Consider the following 21,511-nt stretch of genomic DNA (forward strand, 5'->3'; position numbering starts at 1 on the left):
GTATAATACAATAAATATTGCATGCAGTTGAGTGTAACATTGAAAAATGTTCACCCCAAGAAAACCATTGTCAACCTCGGCTGCGCCTCGGTTGACAATGGTTTTTTCAATGTAACACTTAACTACATGCAATATTTACATAATAGCTGCTCTGCTCCAAAAACTTTAACCTGCTTTAAAAACATTAACTTGGCCATTCTTTAGCTGAAAATGCAGCATCTGAAATCTGACTGATGATAAGGAATTCCCAAACACATTAGATCAGGCGACTCTGATTAATATAGGGCATGGGTATACTTTAAAAAAAGTCTGCCTTAAAAACTTTTCCCTAGAACGCCGATGCCGACGGTATTACAAATTCGTAGTGGTGAGCTAAAAAATATGACGTTAACGTTATATACGAGTACGTTGGCGACGAAATAAGTAATCGAAATGAAGATAGGATACGATATTGTTTTCTGTTGTTAATATTTACGAAAATCCTCTTTGATTTAAAAAAAATGCTACTTTTCGCTCCGTTTTTAAACACGGCGTCAGATCAAGTAACCAGGATCTTCTAATTTTAGATTTACAAATGTTATGCCATTTTCAATTTTTGACTATGAAGTGCACAAGCGACACTCATCATATTTTTAGATATTAGTGTGTAGGGTATATCTAATTACTGGGTAAAACTATTTGAGTGTCCCTATGCACTTTACATTCTAAACATCCATTTATAAATGCCACTCTTTTATATTTTTCCATAAGCCTAATGTTAACGTATTTGAGGGTGCATCTAGGTATGTGTCAGCTACGGTGTGAATTCATCTCATAATGACTTCTGAAATATTAATTTCAAAAGTTAACACATTTATCTTGAATTCTAAACTAATTTTGAACAAATAGAATGAAATTTATTTTTATGACATTAAGTGGGCCGCTGCATGAGCAGACTCTTTACATTCATTTCTCCCTAGAGTATTAACTGATAGGAAATTTAAAACTTTTGGGGGCTCTAACAAGTACATTCATTTTAACTGTGGTACAAAAGTCTCCTGACTATTAACTGACGCTAAATTTTAATGTGTTTTGTTTAATCAAATGTGAATTTCGATAATTACTACTGATTATCCCATTCTGTTCTAAGACTTTTCAGTTTCATCGTTTCAAATTTCAAAACAGCGAAACACTTTCCATCAGTTTAAAGAAATCAATATAATTTCATTATTTATCCACTGTTAATTGATCTTCTTTAGAAAATTATCAAATGAATTTCTAACAGGTGGGAAAACGACGCAATGTTCTGTAATCAAAGTCGTCGGAAAGGGTTGGTGGGGGGGGGGGGGGGGCTGTGTGAATCGCATAGTGATACCCTTTAAAAAATCGAAAAAATCATTAATAAAACAAAATAAGTTCATTATTTATCTGTTTTAGGTCATGATGCTAAATTTTGTTTATTGAAAAAAGATGACTTCCTGAATTGCAGAACGAGGATTTTTTTTTGTTTATATGTATTAGAAATATCCCATGTGCTGTCATTCAACGCAAACATCATGCAAGTTATGTACGTTGGTTGTTCTCAGTTTCCTTACCTTGTGAAAAACTTAATAATAATTCAACCCCTAACCTTTCCTGGAAGAAAAAAAGATGAGTTTGTACAAATAAGTGTTTAGTTGAAAATATTTTTTTTGCATCAGGAATTTCAAAACAACGAATACATTTATCAAAATTGCATCAGGTCCTCAGTAGTGAACACCATTTAATATTTGAATATTAATATCAAGTCCATGATTAGGACTACCATTTAATAATAATTCATATTTAGAGATATGATCACAATTTATAATATTATGTATTGATTGAAAAAGTACATCTCTTGGAATTGTATATTTTGGACATACAAAAAAGTCATGGTAGGCATCTTCAATACTTTCTGCTAAAAATAGGTTATATAAATCTGCCATCAAATTACTAGCATTACTCCTTATCTGACAATGTATTATATTTTCTTATTATATTTTCTACAAAAAAAGAAGATTTTAAAAGACTCTTAAACGAACATATTCCAGGAGCATTTTTAATATAATCTGGCAAGATATTTGATTGTTTGACTGTGGAGGGAAGAAAAACTTTCCATGTAGACTGTTTGGCAGTCTGCTTGGGACTCTTCTGGACAAGGCAATGAAATGAACCGCCGCCTTATAAATTCTTAGTATTTTTTTATATTCCAAAATTGAATGTTTAAATAGTTTGAACAAATAAAAGAATAATTTCCAGAATTTATAGTTAATTATGTACCAAATACCGATATTTTAGTCTCAGTATCACGATACGTATCACGCAATAAAAAATCGCGATATACCAGTATACCGATAAAATCGCGCATCCCCATTAACTATACAGTGCTTTGAGCAAAGTTGGGATTTTTAAAAACCAGACGGACAAAATAAAAGAGCATGGCTGGATAATATTTTAGACAATCATAGATTACTAGTATTAATGTCATTATAAAGTTTGGTACTCTTTTCTCAAAATCCATTATTGAAGTTCCTAAGTGTCCATATTTTTTTTCCCTCTTAAATAATTCAAGACTATTATTTCGTTCATGTAAATAAAAATATCGAGTATATTGGAAATATCTCAAACACTCTCGGTGCTTCTTTCATCGTGCAACGTTTACAAATCTGTCCATATGGTAATAAATGAAATTATAAAACAATAAAATATCCAGATAACCATGTTTATCTTCCTTTCAAGTTTAATATGGCGTAATCTGTAAGTTCTATTCTACTTAATTATAATTGTTTAATATACATGTAATTGACTTGAATCGATCTTACTTTTTAGGTCACCTGAGTCACTCAGGTGACCTATTGCTATCTCTTTTCGTCCGTCGTCGTGCGACGTGCGTCGTGCGTTAACATCTGTACATTTTCAGCTTCTTATCTGAACTCTGAAAGGGCTGAACCAATTTCAACCAATTTTGGCATATAGCATCTATGGGTGAAGGGGAACAAATCTGAGAAATTCAGGGCCACGTGTTAGAATGTAAATTCAATATTCTGCTATTTCAAATTGTTTATTCCTAATTCATCATTAAAAGGCCTTCCTGAAAACGGACAGAATTTCGATAACATTCCATGCAACGCACGAAGGCAATTTGTTAATAACATTTATTTCATATAACCCTAAAAATGGGGGGGGGGGGGACTATATGATAGCGTTTCATTTCATTTTCTATTGATCAAATTAATTAAATTAATTCTGTTAAAATAGGATCTTTAATGTGCACTTTTTTTTCAAACTTTAATATTTCCTTGTTAAGGAGGCCAATTATATACACTAAATTTCAAAACTATTTTTAAAACTAGTTTTTCTTACGATCCAATTTATTATATGCAAATAAAAATGGATGCTTCGCACGTTATTTTTACCGAGCCGATGTAAAGAGAGTGTTTTAAAACCACTTAGTATTATGTTCCATGTGCACATGCATATTTGGGATGAAATTGAAATTTTGAACAACCTGATATACTTGTACATGTGTATAATGCTGAATAAGATTGGATAAATCTAAAAACTCCATTCAACTCTAAACACAGATCTCTATTTCTTGATTACCCATTTTTTAAAAATAAACAAATTAAGGGGGACCCCCCCCATTCACCACTGCTGGTAGAAAATGGAATGTATTGAGTATCTTTTTAAATTCATCTGTTGTGGTTGAGCATTGCTGATGTAAATAATGATTTTACTAAAGTTCTGTGATATAGACGTTTTTAAAGCTATTTTCACGCAAGACGATTTTTTAAGTCAATTTACTAAAGTTTGACCATTTCCGACGTTTTGTCAGTGTATGCTTGTTGTTTGCTTTTCGGGCGAAACTTTAAGGAAGAAAACACGAGCACTGTATTAATTGAGTGGATGAGAAAAGGGACAGAATAAAAGTACAGCACTAAAATTGTCAGGACTGAACACTATACTTCTATGATCAGTTGTCTTTTTTGATAAAAGATACATGTACCTTTTACTACGCACGACCTAGAGAGAACAAAAAAGTGAATCCTTCAGATTTGTAATCTATACTTCCAATTTCCACTAGTCCAGTTATTTAATAATTTTTTACGTGAAACTGGGAAATAATTACAGCAGTTTCGAAACTTAGTTGATATCAGTCTACAAGATGATCTGAATAAACAGTGCAAAGTTCAGAAAATTTCAAACATGAGCAAGTTAAAATTTGAGGCCATCATTGACATGTATTTTATTTAAAGTGATAAATTGAAGGAAACAGAATCAAATGATGTAAATGATAAATGTAGCATTAAAAACTTCATGATATCAATTCCAATTCAATAGGAAATAAAACGTCAACTGAATAAACTGGAAAAAAGTCTTCTTTTATGTCACATTATTTTCTTGGCTTTATAAATCGTTTTAGGCACAGACAGTTTGGCATTAGATCTTTTCAAAATTTTCGGTATAATTTCGTGATATATATATTGCAATTAAGGGCATTTTTGACTGATATATTTTACAAATTTCTCTTTTCCAAATTTGGGCAAAACTACGCATTTCGGGCGTGTTTAATTAGAATACATCCCTGCTGGCCCCCACGAACTAAAATTCATCCGTAATATTTAACACTAAATGCTGTGAACGTGTTTGAAACACATTTGAAGTTTCCTTTGTAGATGATAAAGTAATCAGGTCATCCAAGAGAGATAAATCTATTTAATTCAGATATTGGGAGGTCAGTGTTCAGATTTAATCCCAGTGGCAATCTCTGTATAATTTCATTTGGATCAAGGTTAATGCCAAAGGTGCTTTTTTCAAAATTTCGTCTTCATTTACTAAAGTGTAAATTTAAAGTATGTTGATTAGGATGGTTTTTCCTCAGCATAAACAAAAAAAGAAATTCCTTTAGCAATGTTAAAATCAAGACAAAACTCATCTCCTATTTTTACACTATTTCACTTTGTAATGGTTTGAGCAATGGATTTCAGCCTGGGTAGCTCAGTAGGTAGAGCACCTGAATAGTGATACAGGATCCCAGGTTTGATTCCCAGTCCAGTGGAGCATTTTTCTCTTTTCCTGTTACATAGAAAAAGACTGCCTATTTATGTTATTTGGTGCCGTGACCAGGGTTATGTGTGATGTTAGATAATGATCAGAGTAAGTAGTCCACAACATATATAAATGTATTTTGTTACTATTGTCAGGGTCAAAGGTAAATGCAAAATTCAACCTTGATTACATACTTAAAACATCTCACAAGATTGACCTATGTGTGAAGTCTGAAGAATAAGCTATAAATAGGTCACTCACAACAAAGTAAGACTCATCACCTAGAGAATTACACATTGAAAACAGTGTAAAATTCATACATTGAAAAGCTTTGAAATTTTATTACACATACACTTTTATAATAGAACGTACATGTAAATTTACAAATGTCAATCATACAGCAATTACTATTAACCCGCAAGTTCAATTAATATCCTGCAAACAATTTCCAACATTCAATATCATGTTGGCTGTAGATACAGCATTTCTTAAAGCACTGACATTTGAAATATAGGAATCTACAATACAAGATTTAGTCTGTGAAATTTGTTGAAGATTACTTATGTCATTTTTCAAAACTGCATCTTTTATCGAGGAGTGTGAATCAATCTTCACATCATTCACAGACATCAAGTTATCCATTTGCTCAGTCACCATCCCACATGAACATGTCAGATTGTCAAGGTTACAGTGTTCATCACTATCAAGTGGAACTCTCCAGCAATGAAAGGTAGGAAAGGAAGTCATCATCATAACCCCAGGGTGCCCAGATGATTTGGCAACCTGTAACAAGCTATTACAAAAGATTTCACAGGCTGCTGATAATGCTGATGAGGTACACATAGTGTTCTCAAGAACTGAGGATCTCTTTTCTTCCATCTAAAAATACATATGTATTGAAATTAGAATTATTTTTAATTTGAATTATGGTAATTTTAAAGAAAAACAACATCATCAATAAAAAAGGAAAGTGACAAATTGTGGTTTTGAGGATAAGACATCTTTGTTCCCACAAAAAAAAAACAGAAAAAGATTTGTCAAGCTACTGCTTGGCTGAAATTCAACTTGTCTATTTTGTTGCTTTCCTTTGCCATCAAGATTAATAGGACCAGTGTTCTTACAAAGTTTCAAACAAGCTATGCATATAAAGTCCTAGACTTATCAGTAATGAGGCAACCATTTATACCAATTAACCCTTTGCCAAATTCCCAGCCAAATCATAGATGTTATGAGTCAAAGTCAAATCTAACTCTTCCATTTTTTCAAATGTTCTTTAAATTTACCCATTTGACCATTTAGTAATATGCTCATGAATCTAGTACATACATAACATGTACAGGCATTACAAATGATGGATGGTGATAAGATGTAGTTACCTTTTGTTTGATACTGAAGGCTAGACTTGTTTCCCAGCATCCTCCACCACAGAGAAGTATGAGATACTGTAGAATATTCTGTAAGCTACTCAATGCTGTCTCACACACCAACTACAACCCATGTTTATACAAGTTAAGTGAGTCGAATAAACAAAGATCTACATTTGGCAACAACAAAAAATAATTAACAAACAGTAAAAGTTGTCTATATCTGGATGTTGTGTATTCCAAAATACTGCTTATTGCATGTGCAATGAAAACTTTTAGTCCCTTTCAGTAAATTCAATTGTTTAAAATGTTTTCTAATCTGGAATGTTTTCTAGAGTGACAGATTTCTATGGAACCAGTGGTGTCTGAATTAGAAAAATTTTACTGTGTAAGTACACTGGCAATTTTTTTTTTACTTTTTATCCTACTTGATTTAGAATATTTTTCAATCTTCCCTAGTAATACATGTATCATGAATAACATTATAACAATATTGAAATGATCTCTTGAATATTAAACCATATTTCCCTGTTCCTAAACATTTTTCTTTCTGTTGTATATAAACTATGTCCCCACACTTTCTCCTGATTAAGCATACTTACATGTCTATCATGGGGTCAATTTTAGAATTCCGTTGTATTAAGCATCAACTCTTGTTCCATTTTCTCACCTTGAGCTCTGATACTATCTCCTCCTCCATACCATACAATAAAAGGGAGTTAACTCCTCTGTCTGCTCTCTGTAAGTGGAGGTAACTCTTCTTGTTCAGAATGACATGATCTATTGCATCCAACCAACCAAGATTCTTCTTTGGGTCACAGGAGAATGAGTCTATAGGGATTGCACCTGCAAAAACAATAAACCAACTAGGTTATATGTCATACAATTCATCATAATATTTCTCTGATTCTGTTACTGAAGCATACTTCAACTATTAGAATCTGCAGATTTGTGACTGCAATACTAATACAACATTTAGGAATATAGACTAACAAGCTCATGTTTTTGCCATATAATAAGCAAAAACTTCTGTATTAAGCTTTCTTTCCTTTCGATGTACATGAAAGTTTACAAGAAAAAAATCAAATTATCCTCCAGTTAAAAAAATTACCTGTCAAATCCTGAACAAAGCTGGAAATCCTTGCTCCCATTCGCTCAATTAAAAATATTCCCTTCTCTCTTAGGTGTGATTTTATCTTCGGATGGATGACCCTTTGACACATAATCACTCCTACTTTATGACCAATTATGCCATTACAAAATGTTTTAATATATTCTATTACTGTTTGTTGTGCATTTACTTCAGCATTCTGATGATATTGACCCTGAATGACCTCTTCACTGTCACCTGACATGGATGCTGTCACCAAGGCAACTAAGATTCTTCTATCTTGTATCATGTTAAAATGAAGGGTCTTTATGTTAGAAGAAGAAATTTCTGGGTACAACAATAAAATTCCTGGTACATATTTAGACTGATCCACTGATAAACCCTCAGAGGTCAAAATCATGATACAATTAGCATTCTTATGATCTTCTTTCACAGAGGACAAAAAACATTCAACAATCAAAGATGCTATGTGCTTTAAACATTCATCTGACAATTTACAAAGAGGTTTAGAGGACAGAATTGTTTTCACTAATGATAATATCTGAACAGTATTAGACAAGGAAAGATTCACTTTTCCAGGAAAACTGTCAGAATTCAACACACTCAAAGCCAGTTCCATTAGTTCATCATTCAGTTCTATCAAGCATCTGTTATTAACTACAGAATTCTCAGCTGATTCCACAATGTTCAGGCACCATGCCATCAGAGACAATCCACCATCACTGAATTTTTGAAGATGACCTTCAGCTGATGTTACCAAGAGCTTAAGAAGTGGCTTGGATATAGACAACAAAGGTAAAAGTCTCCCAGATGATGAGGTCAAGGTCACATGTCCACCAGAAGCATTCTGTATGACCTTGACCTTACCATATGGACCCCTGCTAGTCTGGACAATGTTTTTTAACAGTCTTATTCCTTCTAGAATGTCTTTGAGTTCACCATGATGAACTTTGCTCTCCTCTTTTACACTTTTTCTTCCACTCATTCTTGCAGTGCTTCAATGTTATTATGTTTCCTCTGTCTGACTGACCCGAATAAATTGACTTTGTTCACGTCTCTTCCTTTCCTCGAGTTTAGCTTTCCTCATTTCATATCTCTCTAACCCTGTAGAGGGCATGTCCATGCGAATAGTATGAAGTCTATATTTCTCCAAAGCTTTCCTTAAAAACACTGTACCTAACAAAATTCCTAAGAACTGTTTGGGTGATTTCACGATTCTAGTTCGAGTAGGTTTTTGCATCATCAATTAGTAAATGTGATATATAGTGTCCTTTAAATTATGGCTCTGTGAAAAAGAAAAAAAAAAAGGGAAAACATGAGGAAATCACTACCGTCTTACAAATTAGTGGGACAAACAGAAAGTCAACTTATATACTGTATGTGTATTTTAAAAAGCATGTTACATATTTTAGTGGCTTTGCCACAACAATGCACTATCTCATGAATACCATTAATATATCATAAATAAATACTATAGTCTATACATGGCGCTGACATGTGCAACACTAAATCATGATTACCACTCAATATAGTCCGAAGTATCTGACATTTTCCACGCTTTTTTCACGATTTTGATATTTTACGTGCCAGGAAAACGTCAGAACTGGCGCCATTATGAAAACTGGAAATTTCACCGTCTCAAACCGGAGCTGATTTTCGATACTTGCGAACTGAATTAAATGCTGAACTTACATTTTATTAGTAGCACAATGCTTCTAGTACTCACCAATATCTATGAAAAGAAAACATCTGTTCACATTTCAATACAGGTCTTGCAAGATTTTAAAATGCACGAAATGAAAAGAAAACTTGACGGTCTGATAAAATGTTTTCACCAGACTGTGTATTTCATAAACAAACCCATAAAAAAGATGTTGGTGAGTACTAAAGGCATTGTACTTTTAATAAGTTGTGAATTCAGCATTTAATTCGGTTCGCAAGTATCAAAAATCAACCCGAGAATGCCGCCTCCAGTTGGAGGTGGCGAATTTCCAGTTTTCGTAATGGTGCCATTCTGACGTTTTCCTGGCACGTAAAATATCAAAATCATGAAAAAAGCCTGGAAAACGTCGTATATTTCGGACTACACTCAACACTGAGTGATAGTGCTAAATTTTGATGCATTAATTTATGTACATGTACAATATGCCTCTTAAGTCATATAATTAGTGCAAAAACAAATAAATGCATTTCATCTTATATTATAATTTGAAGTATACTCACAATAAATAATTTAACATATTATGTTATCAGTCTTTCCTTTCTAGCTTCTGTGCATATTTTTCCTTATATTCAGCAAAGTCATCCTTATCTAGGTTAACATATGGACGCAGTTCTGGATACTTCTCATAAATTTCTTGCTTTGCAACCTCTAATAATTTTTTTTCTTTTTCTTCAGAGTATTGAAGCCAGGACTGGTGCATCAGATACCAAGATCCAAAAAATGCTCCAAGTACAGCACCAAGCTTAGGGATATTTAATTTACCTCTCATTGCTCATTCTTTGCTACAGTACCAGTCTTTTCCTGCCACAGATATCTGAAATCAAACTTGATTTATGAAGCCACGATACATTTTTAAATGTTGTCATTTAAAGTTATACCAAACAAGGGCTTAAGCAACACATAAAACATATAAAACCAGGGACCTATATACTAGTATATAGGTCTCTGGTAAAACAAAGATAAATTATTAAAAAATGTACAATTCAACAAACAGTCAAATTACATTTTAAGTGATGCAAGATTTGCATTTTTTCACGATTATTTACAATGTATTGCCAGGGACCTATATACTTAGTATATAGGTCCCTGGTATTGCATCATAAAAATAATTAAGCACGTTTGACCTTTATACAATTATCGTAACTGGGGAAACTCGAGTTAAATATGGCACGGGTGGAAATACAATGTCACAGACATTATATGCGTATTAAATCAACATTTTCATGAAACAAAATTATTACCCACTTATTATTTATGACATCGACAACACAATGCAGGCAGAGACTTGGGCTGTACCTTGCGTATCATGCCAACACGGTGAACACCATGAACATTTGTAATCGGACTCGACATTCAGGCAGGGTGTGGGAAGGGGAGACGACTCTAAAACAGCGCGAAAAAATGGAAAGGAGAAATTTTCTTAGAAGGAATATATACAATATAACAAAATACTTAAAGGTATGAATTGTTTTCTTACGGACATTCTGCGCTGCGAAATGTCTAGTGATGTCATTAATTATGTAATGAGCATGCCGAGGAATCGGTTGCTAGGGTTGTGAGTGTTGAGAATTAATATCCAACATATCTGTTATCAGTTGCTTTTGGTGACAAAAAATATCGCTTTATATATTCTGAATTATCCAAATGTTAGTTAAATTATATATGACCATAATCCGTATCAATTCTATATTGTATGTCTCCTATACCCTTGCAGAGGTACCTGAAGTTTTATCAGCAAGTTGCAAATGAAGCCCTAGCTCAAAAAATACTAGGATGGAATTTACGGCTGTTTTTGCACTTTTATTAAGTGATCAGATATCAGTTGTCTTTGATCCTGATCAGGACACGCAGACTTTGCCTTACATATTATATAGATAACATAGATAACAATCATAAAGGTGAATTTTGTTATCTTTGATTACCTGCTTTTAGCACAGGCCCCTGAATTTCTATCAATAAGCCGATATATGATTGATCAGAGTGATATATATACCCCCTGTATATATAAATACACTGTATTTATATATCACCTCACCTATCCTCTTTGTGCCCGCTGGGACATAAGGCCCCGATACACTTCTTCCACCTGTCTCTGTCTTGTATTTATATATAGAGGGGGTACTGTATAGGGGGAAAATAACTCGCTGTGTTAATATTCGCTATATTCACGGTGTTAATAAATCCGTGAATTCAAGAAACAGTGAATAAGTTTTAAATATTAAACCTCAATGTTTTATTTGGAAATTTGAGTATAGACAACGATAGGTATATATACGTGCAATACATGGTCATTCAGTAATTACGAGTCGTACTTGTCATTCAATTATCTTAATTATCACGCTTTACTTTAATTCAAATAAGCAGCTAATAACCTGTATTTACCATGTTTACTGTTAAAAAGCTGTTTTAATAGATACATGTTTCATCAATCAAAACACTTGGGTCATAGGTTTTGATTACCCATGCGTAAAGGTACCACGTGTATTTGTTACCTGCATTAGCATTATGCTATTAGTTTTAATGGAAATTTTGGATTAAAAAAATATCATTCGAATAACTATCGAACTTGCTGAAGATATGGAAGGATATCATTACATCTACCTACATTAATACATTTATTAGCGTCCAGTTTTTTTATCGCTGCGATGTGTTATACATTTGGAAAGATGTGTACACATGCACTCATCGTTAAAGATTTGACGTTTACAGTAAAAAAAAATTTAATAACGGCACTTGTTTTGATGAATTATTAATTAATTAATTAACTACTAAATCTAATCATTTTATATAAACTTAACCTGTTGACCGTGAAGTGAATACATAACACTGATAAATGTCGTTTCTAGCTATACTATGGATTACATGGATAAAGACAAGGGAGGTAACTTTTATTATATATCGATTACGCGAATTCAACAAACCGCGATCGTGTCCGAGGAGAGAAAAACGTGAAAATTACAACCCATGAAATTAATCCCCTCTTCAGTATATATATCACTCTGATCAATCATATACGGCTTATTGATAGAAATTCAGAGGCCTGTGCTTTTAGATATCATTTGTCCAGGCCAGTAGGAAGTATTTTCACTTTGAGGGCACAACCTTACATTTCCAGTTGGGGGGGGGAGGGGGCACTATCAACTACCAAAATTCCTTGACAAGCCAAAAAAAAAAAGGTCAGCAGATGTTATTGTTGAAGGGGCACAAGCATATACAATACATGTAGTAGCTATGTTTTCAATAGTATTCTATATGTCGGCAAATTATTGGGGGGCACGGCCATGCATTGTCAAGGCTAGATTAATATTTCTAATCTTTAATTACTCATGTTGAAAAAGTTTGAGATGAAATAAAATGTTTAATGACTGTAGCAGGTTTATTTATTGATCCATATGGAAAGGGATGTGTTCAGGGAAAGGAAAATTAATTATAAAGCATTCAGTATAACTTGATAGAACATTGGCTGTCTTTGAAACTTTTCTGGTTGTGAATGCATCTGAGATTTATATCAGTAATACAAGGCATGAACAGAAATCAGTTGTAATTAATATATAAACCAGACAGGGATTATCACTTGTGTGAAATGCAGAATGTACATGATAAACATTTTTTGGCAAATGGGTACTCTAGGAATAAAACAGTTATGAGGCTTAAATTAAAAAAAAAATGGCTGATTTTTTTTTTCTTCTTTTAATTTTAGGTTAGTGACAAAAAAGCTATCCAAATGGAGATTCATAGAACTAATAATGAATCCTCCCAGAGAAAGAGTTCAAAGAAAGTGGAAAGAAGGCACTTAAAGGTATTATCACAATACTCACAAATCATTTTATGAATGGATAATTTCCTCCACTCTTATTGGCAGAAGAAAAGACTTTATTTTACTTGCATGTCCACCAACATGTTAGTGTCATTAAATTGCTTGTTGAATTTTGACATCATAATGATATGTCACTTCAAGAAGCAGTAACTTTTTCCTTTTCATTGTGAGTAATTGAGCAAAGATTACCTTCAAAACTATGTATTTATTATATAATACATTGTTTAAATATTGTTTGGTCAATACAAATATTCAGCTACCTGGGTATCTTCAAAGAACACCTTTTCTCAAGGTTTCATGAAAGTAGTTCTTTTCTGGAAGTTAATTAAATCACTGCATTGTATATCTGAAATAGTAATTCTGTAATGAAGTGCATGTACTTCATTTTGCTCTGCTATAGGAAATAGAAAGTTTACTACGAGACATCATCACAAAGCGTATAGAAAATGAAGACAACAAAAGTAAAAACACTTCAACGGAAGCTAAAATTATAACAGGTTTGTATTGTCACATTTAATTTATTAGCAGGTAAGAATTTTGAAATGAAACTATTGAATATGTGGTAAAAAAAATGTGGCAAAGACACCTATGATGCTGAAAGGAGCATATAAGTAGTATGTTTAAAATACTATCACCAACATATAGCCAATCTTCTAGGATGCATACAACAAAGCTTTGATTATGAGTCGTGGGGATTTTGCTTATCGACATTTGCAAATATGTCATTCTGAATCTACCAAAATAACCCTTTTCTTCAAAGCCATAACCTTTCTAGTACTTCACTTTTTGTTTGCAGAAAACATTTTTTTTTTACAACTAATTGAAAATTTAGTCAAATCTCAGAATCGCTATTCTCATCAAAATTAATTGATACAATTTTAATACTGGTAACAAAAATAGTAATGTAATCAGTCTATATATTATAATTGTTTTCCAATAAAGGTGAAATGATTAGACTTGGATATACCTTCAAGAACAAAAGAGAAAATCAGATTTTACTTCTGTCTGATGAAAGCGATGAAGACGGTAAGCATTTGTGTTGCTCTCTATGTTCTAATTCATTGATATTCAGTAGATAAAACAAATCTTTGCATTAATAAGTTTGGGAAAATCAAACCTTGCAGATTTTTTTGCTCACTCCCTGAAGATTCATAAAGAGAAATTAGTGGTATTCTACTACTCTTTAGAAGAGCCTGATAGCCCAGGTTCTACTGCATGCATGTCACAGGTTAGTTTTACATATTTTCAAGTTATCTTCCATCTTCGCCAGCCAAGTGTTTATGATCGGCTACTCTCCTCACAAACTCTTGGCATATCATGGTATCAAAAGTTGGGATTTTTTTCTCGAGATATGATTGGATTTTATTGATATCATTTGACCATTCAGCAGTGTATTGCAAAGCTTATGTAAATGATGTCTCCCTTTTGGATTTTTCTTGATTCTATAGTCTTGGAAATGAAATACACATGTAAATAATAATCTGTAAGATAATGTGCATTCTATAAATAGCTATGGGGCCATCCAACTTAAAGTTTATGTGCACGTAATGTAATTGCAGATATATACTTGCATCCTAAAAAACAAATAAACATCGCTCGATACCTGCTTGTTAAATATTCCCATTAAATACTGTAGATTCATTATTTTCCTTATTATCGCAAAATGGCTCTTTAACGTTAAATGGTGAGAACAATTATTAGCATGAGGACGGTTGATCAAGAGATTTTACATTGATTTCACCACCATAAGAATAAAAGAGAGTAATTTTATTTTGTGAGTGGTGCTTCTCGCGAAATTAGGCAATAATTAATTCCTTGTTATTTAGGAATCTACAGTACTTCAATTTTTAAAAAAGCTCTTTATTTCGGTCAATGACGCAAGTTTTGCATATGATTCGAGACACATAACAGTTTTGACTTAAAATTACAATAGGCCAAGGGTATGAGAGGAGTGTAGCGGATCAGAAACCCTTGGCTAGGGAAGATTTTTTATTCTAGCTCAATGGAGTGTGTTCATCTGTATATCTTTCTGTCTATTTTAATGTCTCACTTAATTAACACTTCTGACATCCTTCAAGAACTTGAGGATGTAGGAAATTCAGTTTTAAATCTTTACTTTGGATCCAAAGAGGGCAGAAATTGTTATCATTTAATTTATAATGCAATTTACAAAACATTCTTTTGATGTGATAAACTTTTCTATATATTTATACATGTACTGGTAAACAAAATCTGTCAAATGAGCTTCATAATATATAATTTTTCTATGTTTTGCATATTACAATACCCCCGGTACTTTAACTGCTCTGATGTTTGAGTACAAAGTAGGAATAATTAGGGTCTTAATTGTAACTTGCATTGCTTTACCAATTAAATATAATAATTTTACATATTCTCAGAAATTTTGCAGATGATAATCATCTAGATTAAACAGATGAGTTTCTGTAACTGTGCAAGATCATTCTAATAGATCACTGGATTTTATTTTCAAGGAAAAAAGTTAAAGATCAAAAAATAATGAAAAATGATTTATTATGAAAGCTAGAACCTACTTGAGTTTATCCATATTAATTGAATGTGTATCAGATGCCAATTTTTTTTTTTTTTTTTGGTAGATGTTAAGAGCCTTGAATGATGGGAATCTGTCTCAGTCACAAGCAGGTACTGTTAGCATCAGTAGTTACTTCCAGAAGAAAAATCCTTCTTGTACAGCTGTCAGAGACAATAAAACTGAGTCAACCAGTGAGAGAATCAACACCGAGTCTACAGATGGAAGGACTAAGGAAAATATGGATCATCATAAAGAAGACTTTTCAGGTTGTGATGGAAAACACCATGCAATCAAGAAAATGTGAGTTTAAAAATAGTAATGTAGGTTAGTAGGTCCATATATAGATTAATTGCTTGTAGCTATAATTTTGGTTTTACTGGTGAAAAAGGAGAAGAGGTTGTATATTGGTAAATTGCGCCCGTCTTCCCTCTGGTTTTCTTAACAGACTTGTAATGTCTGTTTATTATATTGTTTGTACACCTTGTACTTATTGTATCTTCTCTATACACCGTTTTTCAGTTATGAGAATAAAGTTCATTGTCATTGTCATTGAATGTCTTTGTGCAGTGATAATTTTAGTCTCTAATTTCCATAAATCTAGTTATATCTGGTTTTGTAATTGGATTTTGATGAAAATAGTGTTGCAGTGGTCATTTGAAGTAAAATTTTCAAAGAGTTACTTCTATAATGTTGATCTTATTTCATTCAAGCTTGGTGCACAAGATGACTTCTGTTGCTAACTGTACATATGTTTATGCTTTCTTTTGAAAACAGGGTAAAACGTTGTGCACCTGCTCTGTCAAGAAGAATGAAACGTAGGAATGTGGTGGCTACAAACTCTAAAGCAGCAGATGTTTATGACTTTGACGATTCCAGGGATAGTATGGATACAAAAAATAACTTTGATTCGGTTGAAGTGTCAAATGATGAGTGTGATCAACATACAAGTACAGAACCAAGGTTGTCCTCAGAAGCGGATGGTCAGTGTTGCCAGGACAGAGGATCTCCATCTAAGATTCTAGCTGAAATTGCCTCCAGAAATTGTACAGATTTTGACCATTCCTCAAGGAGTTCTTCAGGAGAAAGCTTGACTGATAGAATTAGGGACAAAAATATACATGTATCAGATTCATCTGGAAAGTCTTCAGAAAGGGATTCAAGTGTAGTCATTGAATCTGATAGCAGCAGTACCTGTGCAGTTGACACTACTTTCTTTAAGCAAAACAACAACAGTAAAAGTGGCAGCAATCCTGTAACGATGGAAACTTCTTCGAATGAATCCAACAAATTGAAACCAGATTCTGATGAGATGGAAGATAGTGGAAGAGCACAACTTACAAGCAACAACTCTTACAGGGACACACTTTTGAATTCTTATTCAGAATTACCAGAAATAAGTTTCTTGAAAAGGACTTCAAAGTCATTGCTTGAGAATCAAAGGGAGGGAACTCTGAATACAGATTCAAGTGATAATTCAGACACAGAGGTGATAATACAAGATTCAAAAGGTGGGCCTGATTCACCCAAATTTGACAGAGCGGTAGGTGTTAGGGCACGAAAGCGACCTTCCTGTGTGTTGAATTCTTCTACTGAGGATTCAGTGTGTAAAGAACAGGGAGGTGATAAGAGGTCAAAGTTGAAAAGACAAAGGGTCAAACACACTTTACCTGAGTTTTCAACTGACCAGTCAGAGGACATTGATAACTTGCCAAATGTAGAGGAGAGGATCTCTTCTAAAGACGTTGAAGTGAATGAATGGGATGGACTGCCTGTTTTATCCTCTAGTCGGAATTCCAAAAGAGAGAAAAATGACAAGAATAGCAATAAGAACACTGGAATTGAATTTAAGGATGAGATATTAACCACAGTCTCTCATCAGGATGAAGCAAAACCAGTAGAATCTAGTGATCCAATGGATCAGTCTGGTTCAAGGAAGATTGTACTTTTTAAAAGGCCAAGGACTAATAATGTGAAAAAAGATACCAAACCTAGAGTGTTCTCTTTCAAGAAATCCTCAAATTCCAGCAAAGTGAAAAGGCAGTCTATCTTAAACTTCCTTACACTCAGCCAGCAGCAAGAACCGTGTGAGGAGGAGAAAGATGAAGTAGAGGGGGATGGTACAGATTCTGGTAGTCTGGACTGTGTTATCATTGACGGACTGGATGATCTTAGGGAGCCTGAGTTCAAAGATGATGAATCAAAAGCTATTGAGAATGAGATGAATGATTTAAGGTAAATTTTAGTTCCTATTGGAGAAAAATCCCCTACTAACTAAATTTAATATTTTCTGTAATACATGTACTGACAATGGAGATTAATATAGAATTTACTAAAATTTAGTATATTCACAGAATTTGTTATACCTATCAATTTTTAATGATAGTATCAGTAAATTTTTACATTTGCTGTAATTCTTTTCTTTATTTTTTTACTAATTAAACCAACTACAAAATTTATTTGAATGCCATGTTTGTGTATAATCACACACAGAGATATACATAGAGAAACTTGTGCTGATGTCACAAAGAGGCTACCAAGATGGCAATGAAAATATAAAGATATAGGGCAGTGAAATATTCAAATTTTGAATGTATTTCTGTTGGTTTTTAAACATTTTTTAAAGCGCTTTATGAGGACAAGTCTTTGTGATTCGCACACTAATAGCATTCACAAATTAAAAAACAATCTTTAAATAATTTTTTTTAAAAATAGTTATACTTGTTTTAATATTATACATGTAGGTTTAACATATTTTTTTTTATTTACAGAAAATATTTTTTAGAAATTGATAGGTACATCGACTCCTGTGGTATATTATTTGGGCAAAATCTGAGAGGGTATTGTTGATGATGAAAATTTAATGAAAGAAGCATTCTGAAGCAGTAATTTATCAATTTTACGTATTTTAGATACTGTAGATTCTTTATTTTATGTGAGTACTTAATATTGCGAAATGGCCCAAGGACGTCAAATCGCGAGAACAATAATTCGCGAATGGATGATTTATCTAGAGATTTTACACACATTAAAGCACAATAAGTATAAAGGCGAGTAATTTTATTTCGCGAGTGGTACATCTCGTGTAATTACGTGATAATTTATTCCTTGCATATATTTAGGAATCTACAGTATATTTTTCAGTAGAAGGTCATTTCTTGGCCTGGTTCCTTCTCATTATTAGATGACATGTCTTTGTTAATTTTGATACAGGAAAGTAGATGAACTAAATGAGCAGCAGTTACATTATCTGGTCATGAAAAACAAAGTCTACCTACAGGATATATTCTCAGGAAAGGTATTTATCATACCTTGATCATGGTATTGCCTCATCTACCAAAAAAACAAAATACATTGAAACTTTTCAAAGATCATATACAAAAGCATGTAAAAAAAAAAACTAGATAAAAAAGCTAAAAATATTTCCTGTCAACGGTCAAAGCATTGGAACAAACATGAATTTTTTATTTTTTGTTTTCTTTCATTTCATGTGATTAACTTTTGTCTTTGGCTTTTTTAAAGATTGCATCAGACCGACATGAAGTTTATAGACAAGGAGGAAAGGCAAGAAGTGAGATTTACCATATTTTGTACTGATGTTAGAAGTACATTGTCTAAAAAGTTGGGATTAATCACATTTTCAAAAGAAATTAATATTAACAGACATATGAATTTGGTACAGAAATTTTTCTAATCAAATAAAATTTTAAGATTGATAGAGTTTACCGTAGGTTAACAGGATTGCTTACAGTGCCTTTAGTTAGTTTATGTTCATGCCCTGGGTGCTGGATTTTTGTTACTGTGATTGTCTGTTTAATGCATCTGAAATATATACGATAGATATCATAAATGCTGTAAAACAACTCTTTTCAGTAACTTCCATTTGCAGGCCTTGTTGTCAAAAACTTCAAGATTTTAAGGAACTTGGTTAACAGTATTTCATGTTTTTTTTCCAGGGGACTTAAATCACCATGTTCATCTGGGATTATTCACAGAAGATCAGCTTGATGTTGTTATGGAAACCTTAATGTCAATATTTTGCAAGAAGCATCACAAGGTTATACTTACTTTAAATGTTACTGTCTTAAATGATACAGTGTATGAACTCCTATTTTCCTTCATACACATAATAGGGATATCACTTTTCTTAATTACTACATGTAATAGATACATGAAAAACTAAAGTTTCTGAATATTCAGTCACAATAAAATCCTGCCATGTGTTTTGTATGAATTAAGATAAAGTGATATTGATAGACTATGAGCTTTGTCTATTTCTTTGTTACAGTACCTGGAGTACATAATGAAAGTCCTTCTGCCTGAGACTCTCATCAAAATCTACATGGATCACCACAACGTATCACATGACAGAGCAGAGGAAGGAATGTTGGAGGCACTCACAATTCCAGGAGGAATCCATATTTAATGTGACCTCATTAAGGGGCAAATTCTGATACAGAAGTCTGTGATATGGCATCATCTTGTCCACTTCATTAAGAACCTCAATTAATACTGTATCACTTTTTAATTTCTCAGGGGAAAAAAACATGAATCTAGTCAAGAGTTATCTTCCTCTTCACTGTGCTAATGAAGGATATCTGTTAGCATTGTAAGTAATTTCCTGTTTTTGCAGAGTAGACGAATTTAGAATCTTATTTTTTTCCCTCTTTTTTTAGAGGTATTGTTGTCTTTAACTTGATGTTTATGTGTATTGTTATATGCATGTTTAATTGAACAGTATCTAGCTAACAGTCACACATATTTTGCCAATTTTACGAACTTTACAGACTTTAAAGTATAAATGTTGTTTGGTCCTTCCAAGACTTATTTTCAGTAAAAAAGATATGGCAAACATGTAACATTTTGAGTGAATGTTAGAATGTTTTAATGGGTAATTTTCAAAATTATGAATTTTTGATTAAAATGCTCTTGTTATTGAATTTGCTATTAAAATTGTTCTTTTATGAAGTTGTTTCAAGGACTTTGTTTTACAAATGAACATATGACTAAAACATATATCAACTCTTGCAATTTAATTTGTACGTTATGTTGATAAAAAGTGCAAATGTAATACATTTTATATAGAATTTGGTGATCTGATTTTATTATGAGTAAAATCTCACAAAACTATCAAGTTATTGAGATTTTAGGAAGGTGTTATTGCTTTGGTTACTACAAGTAAAACATGCTTTTAGCGAAGTGCCAGGGACGTGCAATTTTGATTATAAACATAATTTGCTATAACTCTTAAGATCACAATAGGTTTTAAAACTACTGGGATTGAAAATCACTTCGCTATATAGTGTGAATTCATTATAAATGTGTTCGCTATAACCGTGTTTTACTGTATCGTATTAAAACAAAAAAAAGAAAGATTATCAACATTTTGGTCTGATTTCAGTTGCAACTTTGTAGAAAAGTAGACAACTGTGAAATGTTAAAAAAGGGTTTCTTAAATGATAGTCTGGAGAAAATCTTGTTTCATGTAGACTCCTCCAACATACAATACTATTATGATATAATTCATGGACAATGTATTTGATTTCATTCAATATTTAGCCAGTGTTACTAGATATGTAATGTTCACAAATTCATTCTGATTGGCATAAAAATTGACAACTGTGACAGTACACTTGTACACTGCACAAGATACAGTGTATTCCATTTATGAATTGAATTTCAATGACATGTAGATGAATGGTCAAAACTTTAAAAAAAAAAAAAAAGGTGATATGCCTGGACTATTTCATTCAAAAATGCTGTGATTCAAAAGAGAAAGTTCGCCTTTTCAAAGAAAAACATAACTCATTTCAAAATAATTAACTTTTTATCTGGATTATCGTGGGCTGGTACAAAACGACAGAGCTACTTGTGTATAAATATCCTCGTAGACTTCTAA

At 32.7% G+C, this 21,511-nt stretch overlaps 2 protein-coding genes across 5 annotated transcripts in view; one reads left to right on the plus strand and one right to left on the minus strand.

Annotated features, from left to right (window-relative positions):
- Positions 1 to 5,370: 5,370 nt before the first annotated feature.
- LOC133183102 (molecular chaperone MKKS-like) overlaps positions 5,371 to 21,511 on the minus strand; it is a 202,105-nt gene continuing 185,964 nt past the window's right edge. Inside the window, exons 1-6 of one of the 4 annotated variants that reach the window (XM_061318054.1) lie at positions 10,493 to 10,597; positions 9,748 to 10,061; positions 7,525 to 8,809; positions 7,084 to 7,259; positions 6,426 to 6,536; positions 5,371 to 5,928 (exon numbers count right to left, since the gene is read on the minus strand). In XM_061318054.1, the coding sequence (XP_061174038.1) occupies positions 5,473 to 5,928; positions 6,426 to 6,536; positions 7,084 to 7,259; positions 7,525 to 8,509 (1,728 nt within the window). In that variant the 5' untranslated portion in view covers positions 8,510 to 8,809; positions 9,748 to 10,061; positions 10,493 to 10,597 and the 3' untranslated portion in view covers positions 5,371 to 5,472. Of the gene's footprint in view, positions 5,929 to 6,425; positions 6,537 to 7,083; positions 7,260 to 7,524; positions 8,810 to 9,747; positions 10,062 to 10,488; positions 10,598 to 21,511 lie in introns of those variants that run through there. The other 3 variants (XM_061318055.1, XM_061318056.1, XM_061318057.1) reach the window with 3 other exon arrangements.
- LOC133183101 (uncharacterized) lies at positions 10,616 to 20,498 on the plus strand. Its single transcript, XM_061318053.1, has 11 exons — positions 10,616 to 10,705; positions 12,948 to 13,046; positions 13,465 to 13,561; positions 14,007 to 14,090; positions 14,189 to 14,292; positions 15,680 to 15,915; positions 16,390 to 17,847; positions 18,826 to 18,910; positions 19,135 to 19,183; positions 19,569 to 19,669; positions 19,901 to 20,498. Exons 1-11 carry the CDS (start codon positions 10,649 to 10,651, stop codon positions 20,036 to 20,038), a joined length of 2,508 nt encoding a protein of 835 aa, XP_061174037.1. The 5' UTR covers positions 10,616 to 10,648; the 3' UTR covers positions 20,039 to 20,498.

Source organism: Saccostrea echinata, unplaced genomic scaffold, assembly GCF_033153115.1.
Source record: "Saccostrea echinata isolate AGI-Se365-2 ecotype Australia unplaced genomic scaffold, CSIRO_AGI_Sech_v1 ptg000009l, whole genome shotgun sequence".
In the NCBI taxonomy this organism is placed as follows: Eukaryota; Metazoa; Mollusca; class Bivalvia; order Ostreida; family Ostreidae; genus Saccostrea; species Saccostrea echinata.